At 52.4% G+C, this 25039-nt stretch overlaps 1 protein-coding gene and 1 non-coding gene across 2 annotated transcripts in view; both read right to left on the bottom strand.

Annotated features, from left to right (window-relative positions):
* CHD3 (chromodomain helicase DNA binding protein 3) overlaps positions 1–24509 on the bottom strand; it is a 55009-nt gene extending 30500 nt beyond the window's left edge. The window contains exons 1-4 of the mRNA XM_034757095.1: positions 24203–24509; positions 9772–9890; positions 9019–9192; positions 6173–6297 (exon numbers count right to left, since the gene is read on the bottom strand). Coding sequence (XP_034612986.1) covers positions 6173–6297; positions 9019–9192; positions 9772–9890; positions 24203–24407 — 623 coding nt within the window. The 5' untranslated portion in view covers positions 24408–24509. The remainder of the gene's footprint in view (positions 1–6172; positions 6298–9018; positions 9193–9771; positions 9891–24202) is intronic.
* Positions 11285–11357, bottom strand: TRNAK-UUU. Its single transcript has one exon. It is a non-coding gene; the product is annotated as a tRNA-Lys (tRNA).
* Positions 24510–25039: the final 530 nt, after the last annotated feature.

A 25039-nucleotide genomic window follows, 5' to 3' on the forward strand; every position in this document is an offset into this window, starting at 1 on the left:
CTGCCCCCCTCCGCCTCTTCCTGCCCCCGTTCTGCCCCCCTCCTCTTCTTCCTGCCCCCACCTCGCCTCTTCCCGACCCCGCTCTGCCCCCTCTCCGCCTCCTCCTGCCCCTACCCTGCCTCTTCCCGCCCCTGGTCTGCCCCAGGCCCTGCACCCACTCCACCCCTTTCCACCAAGCCCCTCCTGCTGCCTCTTCCATCCCCACCTCTTTCCACCCCTGCCCCGCCTCTCCCCACCACCTCTTCCTGCCCCTGCTCTGCCACAGGTCCCACCCCCGCTCCACCTATTTCCCAAGCACCTGCCCCGCCTCTTCCTGCTCCCACTCCTCTGCCTCCCCCCAGCGCCTCCTGCATGCTGCCGAACAGCTGATCACTGGCAGGTGGGAGGCGCTGGCGAGGAGGCGGAGGAGCTGGTCAGCGGGGCTGCCGGCACAATTTTCTTTCCCATGGGTGCTCCAGACCTGGCGTACCCACAAAGTCAGCGCCGATGCCGTCCCTGCCATCGGAGTTAGCACCCGCGGAGATGCACAGGCTTAGTTCAACACGTCTCTGAGCAACTGGCTCAGGCTCTCTGCAGACACCAGCTAATCTCCGGGCAGCTCCCTCCCCCCCAGTGCTATCCTCTCAGGCAGATGTGCCTGCGTCAGTCACGTTAGGGGCAGTTCGCACCCAACGTGGATTTGGTTTCAGGCTCTCTGCAGACTCAGGCTGCCTTGGATAACTCTCAGAGTGAAGCAAGTGTTTTCTGGGCTGCCGTAAAAGCGCCAGACTTTGGTTTTGCTTTTGAAATGAAAGTCGCGATTTGGGAGTGCAACCGATTCACAGCCAGGTCAGAGGAGAAAAACGCCCAGAGCGTTAAATTCCTCTCCCTCCGTTACCCCGGCGTCAATCCCTGAAGCCAAGGGAGACATTCCAGATTTACACCGGCAGCAAAGGAAGCAGAAGCTGACTCTACAGCGGCTCACCAGCAAAACAGCACCGAAGGTGCTGAGACTTTAGGATCACAAGCATATTTCTGTGTTCACAAAGTCAAGAAAGCAGCCAGAGCCTGCACCGATACCAATCTGCACCAGCACAGGCTTTGCTTGAAGTAAAGTACTTCTACTTTAGAGCGTCGGGAAACAGGCCCAGAGAAAGGTCCCGGGTGTCAGCAACCCCCAGACCTCCAAATTCCCAGGCAGGGAGACTCACTGCAAGCCGCTGGAGCTTGCAAGTTAGCAAACCGTCGCCTCGGCTGCAGAGTTGTATCGCAACAGAATCCAGACGCCCCAAATCGCGGTGGGAACCCGACGGGGCCAGGTCACGAACGAAGGGCAAGAGAAGGCGGCGGTATGGGCTAGTGCACGGGGGACCGACTGGGACGCAGGACGCCTGGGTTCTGGTCCCAGCTCCACGACTTCGAGAGACTCCCTGCTCTGCTCTGTGCCTCGGTTTCCCCTCGCACCCCATTGTTTTGCCTATTTAGGCTGTAAGCACTTTGGGGTCTGGGACAGTCTCTCTCGCTATGTGTCTGTGCAGCACCCTGCACCCCAGGGACCCTGATCTCGGTCACTGGGTGTGTCTGTTAAGTGCTGGCAAAACAGGGAAGAAGGATGTTCTTTGTTCTTTTATGTTGACACCTGTCCTTCAGTCTGAATAATTTACCACCCTGCCTCCTAATGCACTAGTTAAGTGGCGAGAAGCACATTAGGCAGAGATAATGGAGACTTAGTCACATGTGAAGCCCCACTCGAGAGATAGGTCAGCTAGTAGATAAAACACTGACATCTCAAAACCTACTTGGAATAGGAGAGGCCCTTAGAAGAACGCTGGGCAAAAATTTTCAGCCAAAAAGCCCCCCCTCCCCTCCCACCACGGATTTGGCGTCGCCGATGAACATTTGGTGAATTGGTGTCGGTTTCACCGAATTGTTCGCATCAAGGGAAAAGAAATGACCCGACATTCCAAATGAGCCCAAACGTTTCATTTAAATGGACGGCCCACACCCAGTCAGGGAGGTGCTCTGTCCCGCTGTAGTGGGATACACAGAGAGGCTGAGGAGTTGCTACCCTGTTGCGCACACTCAGACATTTATATGATCTCATCAGACAGGAGAAAGGGCATAAACACAAATAGAGAGGATGAAATTTCCCTTCTGGGCAGGTATTTTCTAATAGCGGTTTTATTGCATCTGAAACATGCAACACTGGCCAATGCCAAGGCTCATAGGGCTAAACCAAAGGAGCAATTAAATATCCCTCTATGCAGTGAGAGTTGAAAGAACAGGAAGCCAATGCCCAAAGCAACGCAGAGCAAAAGCTAAGGGTGTTTCCATGGGATTGATTTGGTTGCAGTGTGCGTGGGAGAGAGAGAGTGACAGCAAGCCAGCGGAAAGCGAGAGAAAGGAAGTCGTGTCCTAGGAGGAGGCCAAGGGACAGAGCTCCTTGGGCCACAGGGCTGGCTAGCAGTGGCATAGCCAGGTGGAAGGAACAGGGAGAGCAATAAAAAAAAAAGGCACCACCCACGCTTTTACTCACCCGGCACCTAAGAGGATATCTGACTTCTATCATCCATTTCTCCTCTGAATCGAAACAACCATCTGGGTTTTAAGAGGGGCAATGCCCCCTCTCTTTGTGACGCATTTCTGCTCTGTAGCACACACATCATCTGTATTCCCCTCTTCATTAGACAAACGCCCGTCAGGGATGGTCTAGATAATACTTACTTCCGCCAGGAGTGCGGGGGACTGGACTAGGCGACCTCCCGAGATCTCGTCTATGATTCCGGTTAGAACGACAGCCCGATCCTGTTGATAAAGGATCAGTTCGGAGTTGCACCCCGTTTTTACAGAGCACGCCAAGGGATCGTGACACGGCAACTGTTCCGCACTGCCAAGCTGGAGGACTGCGTCCCATTTTGGGCTTTAACAGTCACGTGGCCAAACTGGAGAGAATCCAGAGAAGAGCAACAACAACAAAACGCTCAGGGCTTTAGAAAAAACGTGACCTATGCGGAATCCCAGGCACTGCTACAGGCTGGGGACCAACTGGCTAAGCGGCAGTTCTGCAGAAAAGGACCTGGGGATTACAGTGGACGAGAAGCTGGATATGAGTCAGCAGTGTGCCCTCATTGCCAAGAAGGCCAACGGCATTTTGGGCTGTATTAGTAGAAGCATTGCCAGCAGATCGAGGGACGTGATTATTCCCCTCTATTCAGCACTGGTGAGGCCACATCTGGAGTATTGCTTCCAGTTTTGGGCCCCCCACTACACAAGCTTCCAGTTTTGGGCCCCCCACTACACATGTGGACAAATTGGAGAGAGTTCACAGGGCAACAAAAATTATTAGGGGGTTGGGGCACATGACTTACAAGGAGAGGCTGAGGGAACTGGGATTGTTTAGTCTGCAGAAGAGAAGAGTGAGCAGGGATTTGATAGCAGCCTTCAACTACCTGAAGGGGGGTTCCAAAGAGAATGGATCTAGACTGTTCTCAGTGGTGGCAGATGACAGAACAAGGAGCAATGGTCTCAAGTTGCAGTGGGGGAGGTGTAGGTTGGATATTAGGAAACACTATTTCACTAGGAGGGTGGTGAAGCACTGGAATGGGATCCCTAGGGAGGTGGTGGAATCTCCTTCTTTAGAAGTTTTTCAGGCCTGGCTTGACAAAGCCCTGGCTGGAATGATTTAGTTAGGATTGGTCCTGCGTTGAGCAGGGGATTGGACTAGATACCTCCTGAGATCTCCTCCAACCCTAATCTTCTATGATTCTATGATTCACAAACACAGTTTGCGGATATAAAGTGGCCACCCATACATAAAAAGCACGAGCGACGTGAGTACAAACGAAAATGTCATACGGCGACGTCTTTATATACTGCTCTATAGACTATATGCAAATATATGCACAATATTTAAATTCCAACCGATGTATTTTATAATGATATCGGTGAAAATGAGAACATCAGAACATGTTCAGTAGTAGCGTACTGTGACACTTTGGTATGTTTATGTGGGATTTTGTACGCAAGTAGTTTTTAAGTGAAGTGAAACGTGGGGGTACACAAGACAAATCAGACTCCTGCAAGGGACACCGTAGTCTGGAAAGGTCTTGGGAAGAGAAGACTCGGTCGCAGTCTTCAAAGCCGTAAGACGGTTGTTATAAAAAGGACGGGGACCAATTGTTCTCCATGTCCGCCCACAGTGGACTGGCCTAGTGGAGGCCAGACCTCTCGAGATCCAACTCACAGAAAGAGCTGATTTGGCAAATCAGACACCAGGTGGCGCTCCCAGCCCAGCTACGGCCTCGGGGAGTAGGGAAAAAGGCCACCGCTTGTGGGGATATTCTGGTTCGGGCCCTAGAGGCAATCGGTCCCAGCAGCATTGTTCCATCCTGAGTGGTGGGGGTCCTTTGCAAAGGACCAGGACGAATATTATCCCTGTTTTACAAACAGGGAAACTGAGACACGGGGGAGGTGGGCAGAACCCACATCTCCTACCTCCCAGCTGGGAGGTCTGTGGGGTGGTCCCCAGTAGTCGGCGCTTCAGCCAATCCTCTGAAGTGGATCCGACCAGGTCCCTTCCTCAGCGGCGCAAAGGATGCTGGGTGCAAAGAACGGACCTGGTGAAACGCAACCGCCAGTGCTATCCAGGGCTGCTCCCCTGATCTCTGGGCCCGGGGAAGGACCAAAGCTGACACAGTTGAAAGGAGCCGATAGACACCCAGCTTGCTCCAAAGGCCTGTGGGAAGCCAAGCCGGAGAGGAGACCCCCGATGGAAAACACCGAGAAGTCAGCTCCAGTCTGAGTGCTTCTGCTATTCGGGGAACCCGCTCTGAGGGCTAATTAGGCGACTACCGATGCCTTTAATTCCTCCCGGGAACCAGCTGGCAGCCGCCATGGCTCCCGTCGCTCCGGGCCTGGAATTCCACTTGAATAGACTTGGCGCCGGCTTGGGTTTTCTGGGAGGGCTGGAGGTGTTCGCTCTCCGCGGCCAGGACGGCTGCCGGCTGCGCTCGCCAGGCAGTAAGGAAACCTTCTTGGCTGCAGATCCTCCCCTGGCAAGACTAGGATCTGACTCCAGCCCCTCAGCTGGCTGCCACAAACTCCCTCGCTCAAGGGCGCCAGCGTGAACCCTGCCAGCTCCCCACGGCATTCTCCCGGGCTTCTTGGGGCTCTGCCAGCAGGCACTCAGCCCAGGTCCCTACAGATGGGTGAGGCATGACGGAGGCGGGCTGCTGGGGCGTCATCGGGGTAATGACGGCATGGCAGAGCCCGTGTCTCCTGGCTGACCCTCCTCCGGGCCTAGCACAGCGGGCTGAAGAGTGACAGGGGTCGACAGAGGAAAGACCCCAACTGGTGTCAATGGGGTCAGATCCCCAGCTGGTGTCAATGGGCGTCTCTCCGTTGGAGTCAACGGGGCCAGATCCCAGCCAGTGTCAATGGGCGTCTCTCCGTTGGAGTCAATGGGGCCAGATCCTAGCTGGTGTCAATCAGCCCTGGCTCCACTGACACAGGATACCGGTCTTCTTGGGGTTCCTTCTCCCCGAACAGCTGGTGCTTCCGAGCGTGGGGGGAGTTGAGACTGGATCCACTTCCTCCTCCCGCTTCAGGATCTGCTGGCGGCAGCTGCCGCCAAGGGGGCTGGGGCAGAGGGAGACGGCGACGGCTTGGTCCAGGGTCGTGATCAGCAGCGGGGATATATTTTAGGGATTGGGGGAGCCTTTTCATCCTTCTCCTCCCCAGCCATAGGGTAGGCAGACCTGGGGCAGCACCCCACCGCCAGAACAGAGATGCTCTAGAGCAGTTCCATGCACCCCCATTAGGCACTACTAACGAGCTCATGAGCTCAGTGCTGCACTGTCGGGGCCCCGTCGTGCTGGGCGCTGCACAGACCCCCCTGGCCAAGATCAGGACCCCATCACACCAGGCACCGGACAGACCCACCTGACCAAGATATGGGGCCCACCACCCCATAGAGATCCCAACGAAGGCCTGCCGGGCGCTGCATGAGGTACAGTTCCTGTCCAGAAACCTTCCTCTCTGTCCAGACAACGGGTGGGAGGGGAGACGACCCACCTGAGGTCAAATGACAGGGCAGGGGCATGAACAGAACCCAGGTGTCCTGACTCCTAGCTGCCACCCACTGTCCACCCTACAGCCTGATTCAGTGGGAAATCCGAAGACTCCAGGATCTTACCTCATGAACTGGCTGAAGGCTTTGTAGTTGGTGAGCGTGTGATAATCCTCCTCGGAGAATACGTGGTCCACGTCTTCCAGCCCCCAGGTCATGAGCAGCTGGGCCGAGGACTTCTGCTCCACCTGCTGAGCAAGCCAAAAGCTCCCCGTTAGCCAGATCCTATCCAAAGAGGAGGATACACCCCTGCCCTCCCAGTGGGAGGTTTCCCAGGATTGGCACGTGGAGAGGAAGCGTGAGGGACCACCAAAGAAGCATCCTAAAGAATCCAGTCCTGAGAGATCTACCATTCTCCTACGTCCCTGCTAGAGACAGGATATAATGGAGCATCCATACTGAATTGCCAAGGATCCAGTAATTAGCAGCAAAAGGGAGAGGGCAAAATAGAGCCATAGCATTCACGGCCAGAAGGTTCTACCAAATCATGCAGCACAGCCTCCTGTCTAGCGCATGGCCAGCCACGTACTAAACCCAACAAGAGCGGGGACCTTTCTCGGTTTTCCAGTTCATGGGCAATAAAGTTTTTCAAACTTCTCGGCATCTCCAAAAAAAAAAAAAAAAACACCCAACGGTTTTGGGTCCAACGCAACTTTTTGCTCGCCCGGAAATGAAATGATTGGTTTCGATTTCCATCAGGTTTCATTTAAAAAAAAAAATAAAACGAAGGGAAATTTTGAAAGTTGTTTCGAAGAAAACAAAAATCAAACGTTTCATCTGCAAACTTTTTTTTTTCCAAAACATTTTGGATTTTTTCAGAGTAAAACAACAGGAAATGAAGAAATAGAAAATCGCTTTCAACTGAAAAAATCAAAATGTTTCATTTCAGTTTTGAGCCCTATTTACCATTTTTGTTCAATGAACCTCTACCTCGATAGAAAGCTGTCCTCAGGAGCCAAAATATCTTACCGCGTTAGAGGTGAAACTGCGTTATATCGATCTTGCTTTGATCCCCCTGAGTGCGCAGCCCTCCCCCTCCCCGGAGCACTGCTTTACCGCGTTCTATCCGAATTTGTGTTATATCGGGTCACATTATATCGGGGTAGAGGTGTATTAGATGAAAAGTCGTTTAGAAACAGTTTGAATTTTTCAGCTTTTTTTTTGTTCCTAGGAATTTTTTGTTTGTTACTTTGCTTGGGGACCAAAACTATTTGGCAAAATGGATGCAAATTTGTTAAATGTTTTGGTGCCACTGAATCTATACTTTTCAAACACTCCCGATTTTTTCCACATGCAAAACTTCCCACTGGAAAATGTGATTTTGTCAAAACTGACTAAATGCTTCATTTCTCCCAAAGCGGGAAAATCAAAATGAGAAATGTCACTTCAATTTTTGGTGGAACAGATGGGGATTAACTGAGGCTGGAGCTCCGAAGCAGAATTATACCCATCAGAGGAAGGGAGGGTCAGGAACGGCCTTCCAGTGGGGGGCACGAGGGAGACAGCCGAATGAGTCTGAAGACGGACCTTGCCCAGTGTCTGATTGGGGGCCTGCCGTAGCTGACACGAACTTGGTGACTCAGGCGTTCCCTGCCTGTCCTAGGTCTCAACTAAAAAACAGTTGCTTCGTTGCCGTTTTCCATTTTCAGATTTCCCGTTTTGGGGAGGGGGTTCTTTCCACTTTTTCTCAGGGAGGTTAATCAAAGGGTGAAAGAGGGAAAAAAAACCCAAATCCCAAAGCTGAACATCGGAACAAACTATTTTTAATTAAAAAGAAAAAATGTGGTTTTGAAAGGAAAATTCTCCCCAAACCCACAACATTTTGCTGGTGGACAATTTCAGATTTGGGATTTCCCCAACGCCATCCATTTGCCCCGCACCTTGTCCGACAGAACGGCAGTTCCAGAGCGCTTTGGACAAGGGCGATTTCTGTCCCAAGGCAAACTCAGCTTCGAAACAACAGGGAGGAGGGAAACTCCGCTAATAGGGGAGTTATCTTGAGAAAGAGCAGGTGCTTTGGAATGGCTGAAGGGCCTACCAGAGTTTATGCACCTAACTCCTGATGTCCCTTGTGCCCTTTCCAAACATCAGCCAAAAAGCAGATTTTGAGGCAGAAGTTTGCTAGCAAACAGGCCTCTGTCCAGAGCGAAGCAGCTGTCAGCCCAGGCCGATCTAACCACGCCGTCCATTTGTGTGCGTTCCGTGGCCCGCTGCTTCGGTTCATTGCATGCACAGGATAGCAAGGAGTTGAGGCAAGCTCCCAAACAGCGCTCGCTAAAATCCAGTTAAGCTCTCCCGCCACGGCTCTGGGAATCCCTCTCTCCAGCCGCCCTGTTCACGCAGGGTCCAACGGCTCGTCAGGTTTGGGGGTGGACCGCCTGTTGGGATCCTCCGGGGACATCTTGCCTCATCAATCCCCTGCCAGGGCAGGGAAATCAGGCAGTGGGGGTATCTCGGTCTCTGCCGGGTTAGTCTCTGGAGATGGTTAGGTCTTTGGGCTCAGTTGAGGGGTAAGTGGGTGGAAGTGACTGGCCTGTGCTAGACAGGAGGTTGGACTGAATTGGGGGAGGGATAGCTCAGTGGTTTGAGCATTGGTCTGTTAAACCCAGGGTTGTGAGTTCAATCCTTGAGGGGGCCATTTAGGGATCTGGGGCAAAAATCTGTCTGAGGATTGGTCCTACTTTGAGCAGGGAGTTGGACTAAATACCTCCTGAGGTCCCTTCCAACCCTGATATTCTATTCTATGAAACCTGGTGGCCCCATCTGGCTTCACAGTCTATGGGAATATCAGCTCCAGCCCGTGAAACGGATCCAGGCGATGATTTCCCCTATACGTGCAGAGGGCCACCGGGGTAGGGGGTTTCACCCCAGAGAGCTCGGCCAGCAGCGGGGGGTGGATCGCTGCTCTGTACCTTTACTTTCTGGCCTGCATCACCATCCACCTTTTTCCGGCGTTTGGTCTTTTTCTCCTTCTTCTCCCGGTGCTTCCGCCGCTTCTTCTTGGCTACCCCTCCATAGTCGCTGCTCCCGCTCTCCGACTTCTCCCGGAACTCCTCCCGGTCCGACTCAAACTCATCCTCACTCACCTGAGGGGCGAGAGGGGCAAAGTCAAGAGGGAGCTAATTGGCGAGGAACACAACAGCTCCCAGCGGGGACAAGGCGGATGTCAATCTCAGTCGAACCGGCTGGGAGGATTTGAGGGGGAAAATCTCTCATGTGCCCCGGCTGTTATGCGTTTCATCAGTAGATCTCAAAGCATTTCACAAACAAGGTCGGCATCAGTTCGCAGATGGGGAAACTGAGGCACGGTGGGGGTGGGGAGGAGGAGGGAGTGATTTGCTCCAGGTTATCCAGTGTCAGAGCTGGGAATAGGATCCTGCACCACCAATACATGCTGCCCCCAATAAAGAGGCCGAACGGATTCTGGGCGTGGGGTTTGAGCCTTCTCGGGCTGAAGAGACGGGCAGGGCCGATAAACGCAGCTCGGCGGCAAGATCAGCCCACCGAGCTCAAAAAGGACTGTGTCCCCACATAGATTCCCCTCCTTGTCCAAGATCAACCCGCCCCACCCTCACACCCGCTGCTCCCTCCCCGTCTGAGATCACACCACACCCGCCTCCAGCTGCCCCGCCCCCGACGAGTCGGCCGCCCGGCAAACTGCTTACTAATTTTTTGCGCTTCCGGGGCTTCCCCGGCTTGTTCTCCTTCTGTTTGCGGGGACCCCTTTTCTTCTTCTTGACGCCCAGGGCGCTCTCCAGGTTCCTGAGATCCCCATCTTCTTCGTCTGCAGAGCCGGGGGGAAAGAAAAGATAAGTAAGTCAGCACCGGGGAGCGGGCTGCCGGCACCAGGTTTCTGTGCGTCTTGCTGACATGCTGAAGCAAACTGTCTTCCCCCCCCGGCTCCCTCTTCGCCCACCCCTACAATCCACCCTGCCTAGAATCCTCGCCTCTGAGCAGCCGGGGCCAGGCACTAATAAGCCGAGAGCCCCTGAACACAGCCGCACCATCCCGCGGGCCCGGAGCTGCCATCTGTTCTCCACACCTGCCGGGCACGGATTACAGGCCCCCAAGGAACTGGGCTCAGAGCCCGGCTCATCGCATTTTGCAGCCACTCGAAGCCACCGCATTGAGGACGCGCAGGGACCTCCGAGGTGAACGGCAGGCCAAAGAGCCGCAGGGGAACAGTTTGAATCTCTCGGCCGGCGTCAACCTTAGCTCCCCATTCATTCTCTCCTGCACAATCCTGAAGTCATAAGGGTGCCAGACCTCGCTACAACTAACCTAGTATCCTGACTCCAACAGTGGCCTGAGCTAGCGCGCTGGGGGAGCATACAGGACAATTATGCTGTGACCCACTGTGCTCTACCACTTCTGGTAGCCTGCGGTTTAGGGTCACCACGAGCATGGGGTTGCGTCCCGGACCATCTTGGCTAGGAACCACCAATGAACCTATCCTCCGTGAACTTTTTGGGAACCCAGGTATATTTTTGGTCTTCGCCACATCCCCTGGCAAGGAGTTCCACAGATTAATCATGCAAAAAAATGACTTAGAATCATAGACTATCAGGGTTGGAAGGGACCTCAGGAGGTATCTAGTCCAACCCCCTGCTCAAAGCAGGACCAATCCCCATCTAAATCATCCCAGCCAGGGGCTTTGTCAAGCCAGGCCTCAAAAACCTCTAAGGAAGGAGATTCCACCACCTCTCTAGGGAACCCATTCTAGTGCTTCACCACCTTCCTAGTGAAATAGTGTTTCCTAATATCCAACCGAGACCTCCCTCACTGCAACTTGAGACCATTACTCCTTGTTCTGTCATCTGGTACCACTAAGAACAGTCTAGATCCATCCTCTTCGGAACCCCCTTTCAGGTAGTTGAAAGCAGCTATCAAATCTCCCCTCATTCTTCTCTTCTGCAGACTAAACAATCCCAGTTCCCTCAGCCTCTCCTCATAAGTCATGTGCCCCAGCCCCCTAATCATTTTTGTTGCCCTCTGCTGGACTCTTCCCAATTTTTCCACATCCTTCTTGTAGTGTGGGGCCCAAAACTGGACACAGTACTCCAGATGAGGCCTCACCAATGTCGAATAAAGGGGAACGATCATGTCCCTCGATCTGCTGGCAATGCCCCTACTTATACAGCCCAAAATGTCATTAGCCTTCTTGGCAAAAGCGAGACTCACCCGAACAGGGACTTGAACCCTGGACCTTCAGATTAAAAGTCTGATGCTCTACTGACTGAGCTATCCGGACTTCCTTTTCTTTGTACTAAACCAGCTGCCTCTGCGTTTCAGCGGGTGAGCACTGGTTTTTGTACGGTGAACGGGTAAAATGACATTTCTCTGAGTGCAAGGGAAATAGATGGGCCCGCGTTGGACAGGCCAGATTACATGATCTAACTGGCCTTCAACGAAACAACGGGCTCAATTCCATTTCTTTCCTGCACCAGCTTTACGTAGACGCAGCTCCCCTGGCTAGTGAACCAAACCTGGCTGGATAGTCGTGGTTCCAAACCATTGGGTGGCCATTCATTATTCAAACACGCCAAATCCTCTCCACTGGCGTTTTGAGGGAGTGTTATTCTTGTTTGTTTTTTGCAATAATACGGAAAGCATCGGCAGGCCCCAGCTGAGACCACGGCCCCCGCTGTGCCAGGAGCTGCACAAATACCTCGTCAGAGACAAGTCCCCGTCCCAAAGAGCTTACAATCGAAATCAGCAGAGAAGGGGAAACTGAGGCACCAGGCATGGGAATGACTCGCCCACCGACGCACAGCGGGTCAGCAGCAGAGCCAGGCCTAATGCCAGTCCAGCACCCTGTCCAGTTAGAGTTTAAGGCCAAAAGGGCCAATCAGATGCACCAGCCAGGCAGCTAGAAAGCGGATTATTCGCACAACATCAAAGCACCGGCCCACTGTGCTCAATGTCCCATCTCCAGCCCTGGCGATCTCTGATGCCCCAGGGGAAAGTGGTTCCCACTCCCCAATACCAATTGCGCATCAATTCCTTCCTAACCCCTGCAGGCAACTTGGCCGGAGCCCTGAAGCATGAGATTGGCTCGGAGTCGTTGTCCTAACTGCACTAAGTTACTGGGCTCCTTGCAAATTTTGGCGTTCCCAGTCGACGCTGCTGAGAATAACTGACGTCAGGAGCAAAGAACCGGGAAACGTTCTCTTTCCGTAACGGCATTTGCACCACAGGAAGAGCAGCTTTTGGCATTTCACCCCGGTCCAACGATTTCCTTCAAGTACCGCGTAAGTCACAGAGAAGCCAGTGCCAACCCAGAAAGCCTCCTAGGGATGGAGTCACACGTTATCTATTAAGGATTATTTACATAGGGAAATTGAGCGGAATAGCTGTTCCACAAAACCTCCCTGTCAGGAACAGCGACAGCGCTTTCGATTCTCACCCTCCCTTCCTCCAAATTAACTTTCAAGCCTTGACATGCGTCTCCAAAGCAAGGCCGCACCAGGTCAGAATGCATCTTCCTCCTCCTCACAGCTGGCAACGGATTTCCAGCAGCAGAGATACGCCCATGCAATCCCTCCCCCCCCCCCCCCCGGCTAAATGCTATATTTACTCCGAGGACCCTGTTATTTCACCAAAGGGCAGACAGCTGTGTTCTGGTATTTATTCCTTCCCTAGGGTCGTGCTACTGATCCATGCAGCTGTGGAAAACCAACCATTATTAGGGCTTTTAGGGTGAAACAGATATTTACCCGTTACTCTTCTCTTGCAAAATAATAAATACACAGCATCAGACATGAGTTCGGGCCTTGCGTAAAGCGAAATTATGGTTTCTAGGCCGACCCAGCTGGTCATTTCACACCCCTCCCCCACCCCGTTGTCAATTTCACAGTAGACAAAAATATGGGGATCTGGCAGGCAAAGTTACACCTGCAAGCTACTCCCTCGCAGACCCGAGCCCCAACGCATCACAGAACCGTACGGCTGGAAAAGACCTAGAGAGGACAACTAGACCATCTGCAGAAAAGGACCTAGAGGTTACAGTGGACGAGAAGCTGGATACGAGTCAGCAGTGTGCCCTTGTTGCCAAGAAGGTCAAAGGCATTTTGGGCTGTATAAGTAGGGGCATTGATAGCAGATGGAGGGACGTGATTATTCCCCTCTATTCGGCACTGGTAAGGTCTCATCTGGAGTACTGTGTCCAGTTTTGGGCCCCACACTACAAGAAGGATGTGAAAAAATTGGAGAGAGTCCAGCGGAGGGCAACAAAAATGATTAGGGTCTGGAGCACATGACTTATGAGGAACGGCTGAGGGAACTGGGGTTATTTAGTCTGCAGAAGAGAAGAATGAGGGGGGATTTGATAGCAGCCTTCAGCTACCTGAAGGGGGGCTCCAAAGAAGATGGATCTAGACTGTTCTCAGTGGTGGCAGATGACAGAACAAGGAGCAATGGTCTCAAGTTGCAGTGGGGGAGGTCTAGGTTGGATATTAGGAAAAACTTTTTCACTAGGAGGGTGGTGAAGCACTGGAATGGGTTCCCTAGGGAGGTGGTGGAATCTCCTTCCTTAGAGGTTTTTAAGGCCTGGCTTGACAAAGCCCTGGCTGGGATGATTTAGTTGGGGATTGGTCCTGCTTTGAGCAGGGGATTGGACTAAGATACCTCCTGAGGTCCCTTCCAACCCTGATCTTCTATGATTCTATGACTAACTATTATCTAGACCATCCCTGACAGGTGTTTGTCCAACCTGCTCTTAAAAACCTCCAATGATGGAGACTCCACCACCTCCCTGGGCAATTTATTTCAGAGCTTAACCATCCTGACAGTTAGGAAGTTTTTCCTAATGTCCAACCTAAACCGCCCTTGCTACAATTTAAGCCCGTTGCTTCTTGTCCTATCCTCTGGGGTTAAGGAGAACAATCTTTCTCCCTCCTCCTTGTAACAACCTTTTATGTACTTGAAAACTGTGATCATGTCCCCTCTCAGTCTTCTCTTCTCCAGACTAAACAAACCCAATTTTTTCAATCTTCCCTCATGTTTTCTAGACCCCTCATCATTTTTGTTGCTCTTCTCTGGACTCTCTCCTATCCGTCCCCATCTTTCCTGAAATGAGGCACCCAGAACTGGACACAAGACTCCAGCTGAGGCCGTATCAGCGCGGAGTAGGGCGGAAGAATTACTTCCTGTGTCTGGCTTATGACGCTCCTGCTAATGCAACATCGAGATGCTTTGGTCTAACTAAAGTCATTGGGCTCACTACAGGCGTAACCGGGTGAGACCACAGGAGGTCAGAGTAGATGATCCTTCCGCCTTAAACTCCAAGAAGTCTCTAGGTCTCTCCAAGGCAGTCAGCCGAGGGACCCCGCTGCAAATCTAAGCCAGGAGTGTGAAGAACCCCAAAAAACCCCAGCACCGTGGCAGACCCGATGGTAACTTACATGCCTGACTCGTTGACAAGACATTCACGGTTCGAAGCTCTAACGCTCCGCCGTCGTCTCCCCTGCTTTACCAAAATGCAGCCACCTCTGAGAGGGTGGAGCCAAGCGACACCGTGACAGAGTTTGAGACAGGAAGTGAACTGTTCCCATCACCATTCTCTCCTCTAATACCACTTCCCCCGCTGCGACCTTGGCGCCTCTGTCCCCCCGAGTCCTACCCAGCTTGTGAGATCTGATGGAACCATAGCCCAAGACGGACCACATCTGGCGAAGCCAGCAGCAGCAAACCCATGAGTCAATCACCTCGGAGCAGCTATCGAATGTCAGACGACCGGGATCCTGGCAAGGCCGACGGCGGTTTGAAACAAGCAAAGCTCTGAGTTATGTGCCGAAGAGCAGAGGAAAGAGATTTTGGCTCCCTTGCCTGTGGCTCAGGGTAGTATGAATGACAGAAGCCAGACCTTGGGAAAAGGGGATTTTTTTTTAATCCACTGGACACTGCCAAGCCGAAGCCTTCAAAAGCCATGAGTCAGGCCGCAAAGAAAATCATGAGGTCGACTTAAAAAAAAAAAAAAATATATCCTGAGATTTAAAAAATAAATAATAAATCCAGGGTTCCTCCCACCCCCGCCCGGTTTTATGTTTTTAAGCTTTCCCCCACAACCGAGAGAGGTCACAACTTGCTATTTTCAAACAACCACAGCTGAAAGTCTCACCTAATCACATGACTCCAGGAGCTGAGGATTTAAGGAAATCAGGAAATGGCGCAAGAGTTTTGCAGTGCCATCCTCAGCATACCGGCAAAATAAGACAGAGCTTGTGGGATGCAGCACGCCCCTGTTCTCTTCTCACTCACCCCAATGTCGCTCCGCTGGTGTGAATGGGTCCCTCTGCACCTTTTTTTGGTCAGCTGTTTAACTGTCTGCTCTCCTCTGCAGAAGCTCTGATGAGCTCAGGGAGGCCAGACGTAATGGGGCCATGCTAATGTCACAAGACAGCCAGCTGAACAACAATTAGATAGCCATTCTCACGCTTCATCCCGCGCCCCCCCGCCGTGAGCCGTTTCTCCACCTACTTGACTGGAGACCGTGGGGAACGTTCCCCAAGCGTGACTAACGCAGAACATCTAGCATCACCTCTAGAAAACCCGCGCTCAAACCAGCAAGACCAGAATCCCAGCCACCAACACTCAGCCAAATTCCTCGCACCTAGGGCAATGGGGTTTTGATCCTTTTTTTTTTTTAATTTGCTGTCAGTGAAATTGCCAGATTGGCAGCCCTGGAGACAGAAGATAATTAGCAAACAGACACAGGCACAACCCAGCCAGGCCTCAACGCTGGGATGGCCAGCGACAGGGCCCAGGAGTCCGTTTTGGAGGCCAGAAGGAGCATTACAACCACTTCGTCTGACACAGGCGCTCGGGTGGGACTTTTGAGAACGCTGCACTCGCTTCACACAATGGGCCGCCATCATAAAGGAATGAACCATAGAATATGAGGGTTGGAAGGGACCTCAGGAGGTCATCTAGTCCAATCCCCTGCTCAAAGCAAGCCCAATCCCCAGACAGATTTTTGCCCCAGATCCCTAAATGGCCCCCTCAAAGATTGAACTCACAACCCTGGGTTTAGCAGGCCACTGCTCAAATCACTGAGCTATCCATTTCCTAACTGAGCTGTCCCCCCCAGGCTGCATCACTGGGGGGCATAGATCATCGTTCCCGTCGCGCGCTTCCCTGGGCTGAGGAAGCTAATGAGCCAACAACCAGACCAAATTCGGTGATGAATCCTGGTAACCCACCACCCACAGCATGTTGTGCATAAGCTAAGAAGGCACCGTCGCTTGCACGTGGGGAAGCTCTGCTCTCTCAGACCAATGGGCGCAGGCTCTCTGCAAATTCAGGAGTCATACACTCACCTCACATTGTCAAGGTTTGTCCCCTTCCCCTCCCCGATAGAGTTGGGTTTTTTTAAACAAAAACTGAGACACTTGAGAACAACGGAGAGGTGAGTCCGCGCTTCCCCGCACGCCACTGGTGGACACCCCAACAGCACCTGGGCTGGATTCAAACTGTTCCATAGCTCCAAGCGCCCCAACTCCCCGCCTTACACCTTGAGCAGGGAGCACTTCCTGCCGTGAGCCAAAGGCCCTCGGCACTTTACAGGACAGACCCCTAAAAGTTAGGTTTAAGCAGAGGAAGGAGGCTCTTGCGGGTAAAGCTTTTGATTACGAATCAGAAGATCTGAGTTCAATTCCCAACACAGACTTCTGATACGACCCTGGCTAAGTCACTGAGACCCAGATTTTTACAGGCATTTGGAATTAATGGGATTTTGGCACCAAAAAAACATCGATCCCTGTGGCCCTCAGTTCTGGGGATAACGACATGTCCCTTCCCCACAGAGCCGTCGGGATGTTTAAGGGACTCAGGGCCCCCGGGACCAGAGCTTTGGAGCGGAGCCCGGAGCTGGAGCGTGGACCCGTAGGTTTTATGCAGGAGCTGGAGCGGAGCAATTAAAAAATTTGATTGCTCCAAATTCCTGCCCGGGACAGACAGGATCAGACACCAGCGTGTCCATCTCCCGGATCGGGAGTTCCCTCCCCGGCATGCAGAGCCTTTCTCCTCTAGCTCATCCGTCCAAATCAAGCCCGTGTCGTTATCCGCCGGCTGTTCAGTGACCCTACAAGCTGGCGGGTTCTTAGCCTGGCTCCCCGTGGGGCAGGCGGACGCATAAATCACAGCTGGCACTAACTGGCTGTCTTTTGACAGAGGTCAAGAACTAAACGGGGTCACGGCTCAAGCCCCCAGAGAGGGTCTCTCTAGGTCACAGATTAAGCACACTGATCCCACTGTACCTGTCCGCTACGGGATCCCAAACTAATACCCTTCACCGGCTCTAAATTCACACCGCCGCGTCTTCGCCCGCAGGCCCCGAACTAACAAAGCATCTGAGTGGGTCCCACTTGCTGGATGATCGAGGCCTTGGTGAGCCTGGATTTACAAAAGAAGATAATGGATTTCCCTGGCCTGCGAGGGGAGGAAGGGGGGTAAAACAACCTCAGGGAAGACAAGACAAATGCACTGGTTTATGCAGGAGCCTGCCGACCACCTACTCAGGGTGGATTCCTCATCTAATAATCCTTTGGCAACTTCACACAGCAGGCTGGCCACGGGAGAGAGACATTGGCCAGCTGCAAGGCAAACATGAACTCAGCAGCACAGAGAGGAATGACCCGTCAGATGATGCCAGTCACCTCGACAGGGGATGCCCTGCTAGGTTAGAAATGACAACACAGCCCTCTGACACACACAGACACACACACCCACAGGCATACACACACCCACAGGCGTGCACACACCCCGTATGCTGACACCACCAGCTCTTTTGCCTTGCAAATCAAAATGCAAAAAAATAAAAATAAAATAAAACGGAGGCACAGCCAACGGGGTGGACTCGGCTTCGCACCCTCCCCGCCTAGATTCCTGTCGGAGCCCGGCTCAGCCGCCAGCCCCTTCTGTCTAACGCATCTGGCTATGTCCCAGTTTCTTCTGACAATACCACATTATCTCTTCAGCCCTCTGGGTTTGAATCACCTGGTTGCATTCAGCCGCTGCTCAGTTCCCGGTGGGATGTAATTCACAAAGCCGAGGGGAGCGGGGCAGGCCGTGATGCCTCCTTACCGCCCCTCAATCCCGTCAATTTCTAATCCTGCCATCAATCTTTTCTTTTTTTTTTTTCCCCCCTCGCCCCTTTCAGATTCTCCCCCCCCCGCCCTAATCATAATATTGATGCACATGCGCAGCCGAGATGGGTATTTTGGCAGGCAATCAACTAGAAATTTCCACACACGTGACATTTCACTCCCTACCTTGGAAAAAAAAATTATATATATATATATAATATATAAAATACATGCACACACATAGATATTATATAACGCGACAAGGGATGGCGGGGATGGAGATTTAATTAAAACCAGAAATCAAGAGTTATTTCACTGTAACCCGAAACAAAGAAAGACTCAAGAATCTTCATCTCATTCACTACAGATGTCTTTTCCACCCCACTTGCATATTTAAATTTAAACAAAAGACAAGCAAACCAAGAACAGATCCTTTATCTACGGCAGTTAACAGAGGCCATTTCCACTGGGGCAGGGGAATAGGTCCTTCTTATTTTTAACAGTGGCTTTAAAAATCATTGTCCCCAAGGTAGAAATTCGCCAGTCAGGGAGGGATTCTGGACCTCGGGAACTCTGCCGAATTAAATACAGGCTACGAGGGAGATTTTCAGAAAGCGCTCAGGTCCCCCGTTAAGCAATTGACTGAAGCAGGCAGATTTTCAGAAGTGCGTAAAGCCCACCTGTTCCCCCTTGTTCCCAGGTAGGATGCGGAACCCCTTTGCAAATTTCGCCCTCAGAGAATAGTCTGTTATGGGGTATAAATCCACAGGGACACCAGCTGACAAGGAAATGCTGGGGGGCCGGGAGAGATCAGAGACCCAGTGCAGGAGTAGGTAGGTTACTGAGACCTTCCCGAATTTCAGACAATGAGCTGGATTAGCCACCGCTTTAAGACCAATGTGAGGAAAACTCTTGCCAAGGAAACCTGGTGGAGTTCCCAGTGCTCTACTCAGGAGAGGGGACAGCTACGTTGGAAGAGATTTCATGCTGGAAAGCAACCAAGGCCGCCAATCCTCCAGCTGGATCCGTCATCAATCACAGGATCAGGGGCTAAACGTATCCCCTCGTTTCTCAGATCCCGTAAGAATTTCCATGTGGTTGTTTTACGTGGAAATACTACTTAAAGTGCCCCTTTTGGGGGGAGCAATTATAAAGACCCCCCTGCCAACTTTAGTGGTCTGATTTGCAAAGGTGCTGAGCACCTGCCGGTCCAGCAGACTTCAGTACAAATGGTGAGCCTTCAGCACCTCATCAAATCAGGAACTTGCTTCTTAGACTAGCGCTGAAGCGGGCACCACGGTGTTACATTCTGCAGGTACCCAATCCTGTGAAGACTTAATCAGGTGCTTAATTCTGATCACACAAGGAGTCCCACTTCGATCAGTGACTTTAGCTATCCACATGGTTATGCACATGTTTAAGTCTTTCCAGAATCAGCACCAGAGTTCGGATGTTTTCAGGGCTCTGGGAAAAACAATCAACCTGTGATCTTCTACCTTCCTGGTCTGGAGGAGTTTGGAAGTCAAAAAATTATGGCCGAAATTCTGGCTTCATTGAGGACAAAGGCAAAATCCTCACTGATTTCAACACAGCCAGGATTTTCATGATAAATGCTGAAAAGCCTTGCAGGATCGGCGCCTACTCAATACAAGGCCTAGCTCAAGGCGGCCCTGATCTCTGTTCAGCAGCCTGTACTTGAATACAAATAAACAAAAAGCAAGGCCATACGGTCATTTTATGAACGGTTCTGGATTCTTTCGCTTAAGCGTCTCAGTGTTACAGGTGGAGAATCGGGAGGTAGATTTAAAGATTGAGGGGACACCGCTTTCATGATGAAGCAACGCTGCTTTTAAACATCGATTTCTGACCATTTTGAAAAGCGGGAGAGAGGAGACTCTATTTTAAATCCTGGAGCTTAAAAACACACACACACACACACACACACACACACAGACACACACACACACACCTTTTCCTTTTCACTGAAAGTGGCTTTTCTTGATCAAAAGAAAATAAAGTGATTGTTTTTCTCCCTCTCTAGTGTTAATTTTTTTTAAACTCAGTATTCACAATGGGGAATCATCTTTGCCTTTCTTTAACTTAGCCACACATGTTAGGTCGTAAACCTGCAAATCTTTCCTCCACTTTCTCATATAATAATTATCCCCAGCTCTTATCTATTTTCTTCAGTCGATTTCAAAGCACTTTCCAAAGCAAGTCAACAGTATCTTTAGCCTCATTTCACAGAGCGGGAAACCGAGGCACAGGGTGGGGAAGCGGTTCACTCAAGGTGACCTAGCAAGGCCACTGGCAGAGGCAGGATTTGAATGCAGATCTCAAGCCACACATCTTCCGGTCATGATGTAACACACAACACAAGGAATTTGACTCACACTCTAAAGCCAATGGGACTATTTCCATGAGCAAAGCTACCCACCCAAGCATCTCCAGGATCAGACACTTAGGGTATGTCCAGACTACCCGCCAGATTGGCGGGTAGCGATCGATCTATCGGGGATTGATATATCACGTTGACGCAATATATCGATCCCCGAACGCACTCCCGTCGATTCCGGAACTCCACCAGGGCGAGCGGCGGTAGCAGAGTCAACGGGGGAGCCGCAGCCGTCGATCCCGCACCGTAAGGACAGGAGGTAAGTCGAAATAAGATACGTCGACTTCAGCTACGCTATTCCCATAGCTGAAGTTGCGTATCTTACATCGACCCCCACCCCAGCGTAGACCAGGCCCCATGCTTCAAAACTACTGAACATGTTTTTTCTATACGTAGCGATCACGTTTTTCAGTCACTCAGGGAATGCTAAGAAAGAAGGTCGGGGGAGACAGCTGTCTTTCCACTCCCCCGGCCCAACATTAAAATTAACGCATTTATTAAATCAAGAGAAAGCAAAGTGACTTTGGGGACCTGGAAATCAAATTTGGTGACAGAAAGATATTGACATTATTCCCCCCGCCACACACACTTTTTTTTTTTTCCAAGTCACAAATCCTTTTCCTACAAGGCTGAAACTAATAAGCATATTTTTCTCTCTCGATGCACTGATCATTATGACCAATCAATGGGCGGAAAGACCCTACTGCTGAGAATAATAGGATTGGAGCAGAGATTGTCCATTTAGACGAAGGCAAAAGACTTGCACGTCTTTCACGTGATGCACGGCAAACGACAAGTCTTTGGAAGGCTGAAGACTTAGGTTGTAAACTCTGGCGACAGACCATCTATATGTTAGGCAGGTACCCACAGCCTAGGTACCCACAGCCTTGATCCATGATTAGGGCATCCAGGTGTTACTGTCATAGAAATAAATTAATAATTATGCCAACGATAAAGGGAGAGGGAGAACCGGTGCAATCTTACGCCCACACTTCCTTATTTCTCTGCTCCTTCGATTCCTTAAGCGTCCTTCCCCTCCCCCCCACGCCTGAGGTTTTCTAAATAAGGGAGAGAAAATCAAAGCGAATCTGGGTAGAGATTTGTTTGGCAGCAGGAAAATACTCTCCAATTTTAATGGACAACACCCTTTGGTTACATCCCTGTGATTTCACTGACATTTAAAATTTCCTTTTTAAACCATGCAGGACTCCGATACCAAGATAATGGGTGCCCCAGAGCAGGGAGCAGGTCAGTTATACAGGGGAAATATGGACTGGTCTTAGGGCAACAACTGAAGTGAAGGTAAACTCGCAAAACACGGCATTTGATGCATATTGCAAAAGGTCCCCGCCATATTCACCCTAGTCTTGACCCCACCTACTACCCTGCCTTCCACTTAACCCTGTCCTCACCTCACCCTCCGCTCCCGCCATCACCAACCTGGTCCTGACCCCATCCACTGCCACCGCAGCCCATTAACCCTGTCCTCATCTCACCCTCCAATCCCGCCATCGCCAACCTGGCTCTGACCCCACCCACTGCCACCACAGCCCATTAACCCTGTCCTCATCCCACCCTCCGCTCCCACCATCGCCAACCTGGCTCTGACCCCACCCACTGCCACCGCAGCCCATTAACCCTGTCCTCACCTCACCCTCCACTCCTGCCATCGCCAACCTGGCCCTGACCCCACCCACTGCCACCACAGCCCATTAACCCTGTCCTCACCTCACCCTCCGCTCCCGCCATCGCCAACCTGGCCCTGACCCCACCCACTGCTACCGCAGCCCATTGACCCTGTCCTCACGTCACCCTCCGCTCCCGCCATCGCCAACCTGGTCCTAATTCCACCCACTCCCAGCACAGCCCATTAACCCTGTCCTCAGCTCACCCTCTGCTTTCGCCATCGCCAACCTGGCCCTGATCCCATCCATTGCCACCGCAGCCCATTAACCCTGTCCTCACCTCACCCTCCGCTCCCGCCATCGCCAACCTGTCCCTGACCCCACCCACTGCCACCGCAGCCCATTAACCCTGTCCTCACGTCACCCTCCACTCCTGCCATCGCCAACATGGTCCTGACCCCACCCACTGCCACTGCAGCCCATTAACCCTGTCCTCACCTCATCCTCCGCTCCCACCATCGCCAACCTGGCCCTGACCCCGTCCACTCCTGTTGAGGGCAATTAGCCCCATCCCTTAAGGCACCCTTTACTCCCATCGCAGGTGAGGTAACACTATCATGAGGGGTACAAAGTCCCCTCCACACAAGCTGTGGCTACTGACCCCCACCCCACCAGAGACCACCACACCCACATTTAGGTAACCACCGTGGCCATGTCCCATGGACAGCGGAGCCACTTGCTCTCCCAATACGTCCTGACGCTGCACAGAGTCCAACGCTCTCTCCCTTGCATCATACCCGAGGCGGCCCATCCGGCAGGGCACTAAATCGGGTTGAGTGTTTGGCCCCATCTGCTCCCTACACCCTGAGATTACATCCTCTGGAGACCACCACTAGTCAGAGGGCCAAATGCCACCTACCGCCCCTAATGCCAGCAGGCCACGCCCCACAGGTTACTGACCCCCCACGCCACCTCGTTCCAGCTGATCTGATGCTGAAGGGCACCAAAGCGCTCTCCCAGCCCGCTGGCAAATGCCATCAGCTGGTCCCTCGAGGTTCCCTCCCTGTCAATGGACCCCATGTGCCCGGTCCTGTCTGCCACGGTGCCCTTTTTATCTGCTGGCCGGGGAAACCCTCAACCCTGGGGGTGCTCACCGCCTCACAGGGGCTGGCAGGGGGTGGGGGAGCACTTTGAGGGTAGCCTCCAGGGCTTTAATGGAGAAGGGTGAAGGGGGGCTGTGTTGCTAAGCAATCAGGGCCACCCCACATTCGGGGGGGGGGGGCGATCCTGTTCTCTATTGGAATCCATGGAGGCGCATCGGGCCCCACTGAGGCCACTTCGGGTGGGGGAGGGGCCCTGAAAACCAAGTCGAGGGGGGCTTGCCTGTACCCCTCCCCCATACTGAACGTTCGAAACGCGGGGGGGCCATTAGAATCTCTCGGGGGGCCCCCTCAACGTTCCAAAGCTGTTAGGCAGCGCGCGAGAGGTGCGTGTGGGGAGGAGTAGAAACTCTCGGGGTCCCCCTTAACGTTCCAAAGCCGTTAAGCCGCGCGCGGGGGGGAGGAGGGCTGAACTCTCGGCCCCTCAGCGTTCCAAAGCCATTGGGCAGCGCGGGCGCATGGGGGCGGGGGGGTCGGAACTCTCGGCCCGTCAACGATCCAAAGAGGGGAAGGGGGGGATGGAAACTCTCCCCTCTCGGCAGCGTGCGCGCCTGCGGGGGTGAACTCTCGGCCCCTCAACGTTCCACAGCCGTTGGGCAGTGGGGGAAGGGGGGGTGCCGCGAACTCTCGGCCCCTCAACGTTCCAAAGCCGTTGGGCAGCGGCGCGCGCGCGGCGGGGGGGGGAAGCCTCGGAAGTCAGAACTCTCGGCCCCTCAACGTTCCACAGCCGTTGGTTGTTTACAAACAATGCCTCCCCCCGAAAGTTCCAAAGCCGTTGGAGGGGGAGGGGGGGTGTTTTGGCGCCCTGCTCGGGGGGAAGGGGGCTTGTTTACCTGGAGGAACCGCAGCTGCTGGTGGAGTTGATGCTGCTGGTGCTGGTGCCAGTGGAGCAGCAGCAGGCGGGAATATGTCGCTTGGGCTGTTGTCCCCTGCTCCTTCTTCCTCCTCCTCTTCCTCCTCTTCTTCTTCATCCCCCTCCACCTCAGACACCACCATCTCCTCCTCCTCTTCCTCGTCCTCCCTCAGAGGGGAAGCCATGGTGGTGCTGGTGGGGGGGGGGGCAGGGACACACACAGAGAGAGACGGGGGGGAACAACCCCCCTTCACCACACACAAAAATCCTTTCCCCCCCGTTCAGATCACCTCAGTCACAAAAAAAAAAAAAAGAAAAAAAGAACTGCATGAAAAAGTCCCATGAATTCAAAAAAAAGAGAGGGAAAAAAAAAACCTCTTAACTTTTTCCCCTCCCCCACTTTAAAAATATAAAAGTGGGGGGGAGAGGAAGAGAGAAGTTTAAAATATATTTAAATTCTAAGGGGGCAGCTCAGCATAATATTTGCCACAAGAGCAAGGAACAAAAATGGCCGCCCTTAAATTATTTTAAAACAGACCCCCCCAGGAGGGAAAAAAAAGGGAAAAAAAATCCCCCCCCCACCCCTTTCTTTATTGAAAAAAAAAAAAACAAAATGGCTGGCTTGATTTTTAAGTCACCCCCCCACACACCACCACACACACACACACCTCTTCCTTGAGGTTAACAAAAAAAAAAACAGCCCCCCCAATCAATCCAAAACAGCCACAACAACAAAAAGATTTCCCCCCCCTTAATTTTTCTCCTTATTGTTGCTTGTTTGAATCTCTCAGCTCATTGCATAGATGAACAATATTTG

Source organism: Trachemys scripta, chromosome 25 (assembly GCF_013100865.1).
Source record: "Trachemys scripta elegans isolate TJP31775 chromosome 25, CAS_Tse_1.0, whole genome shotgun sequence".
Taxonomy (NCBI): domain Eukaryota; kingdom Metazoa; phylum Chordata; order Testudines; family Emydidae; genus Trachemys; species Trachemys scripta.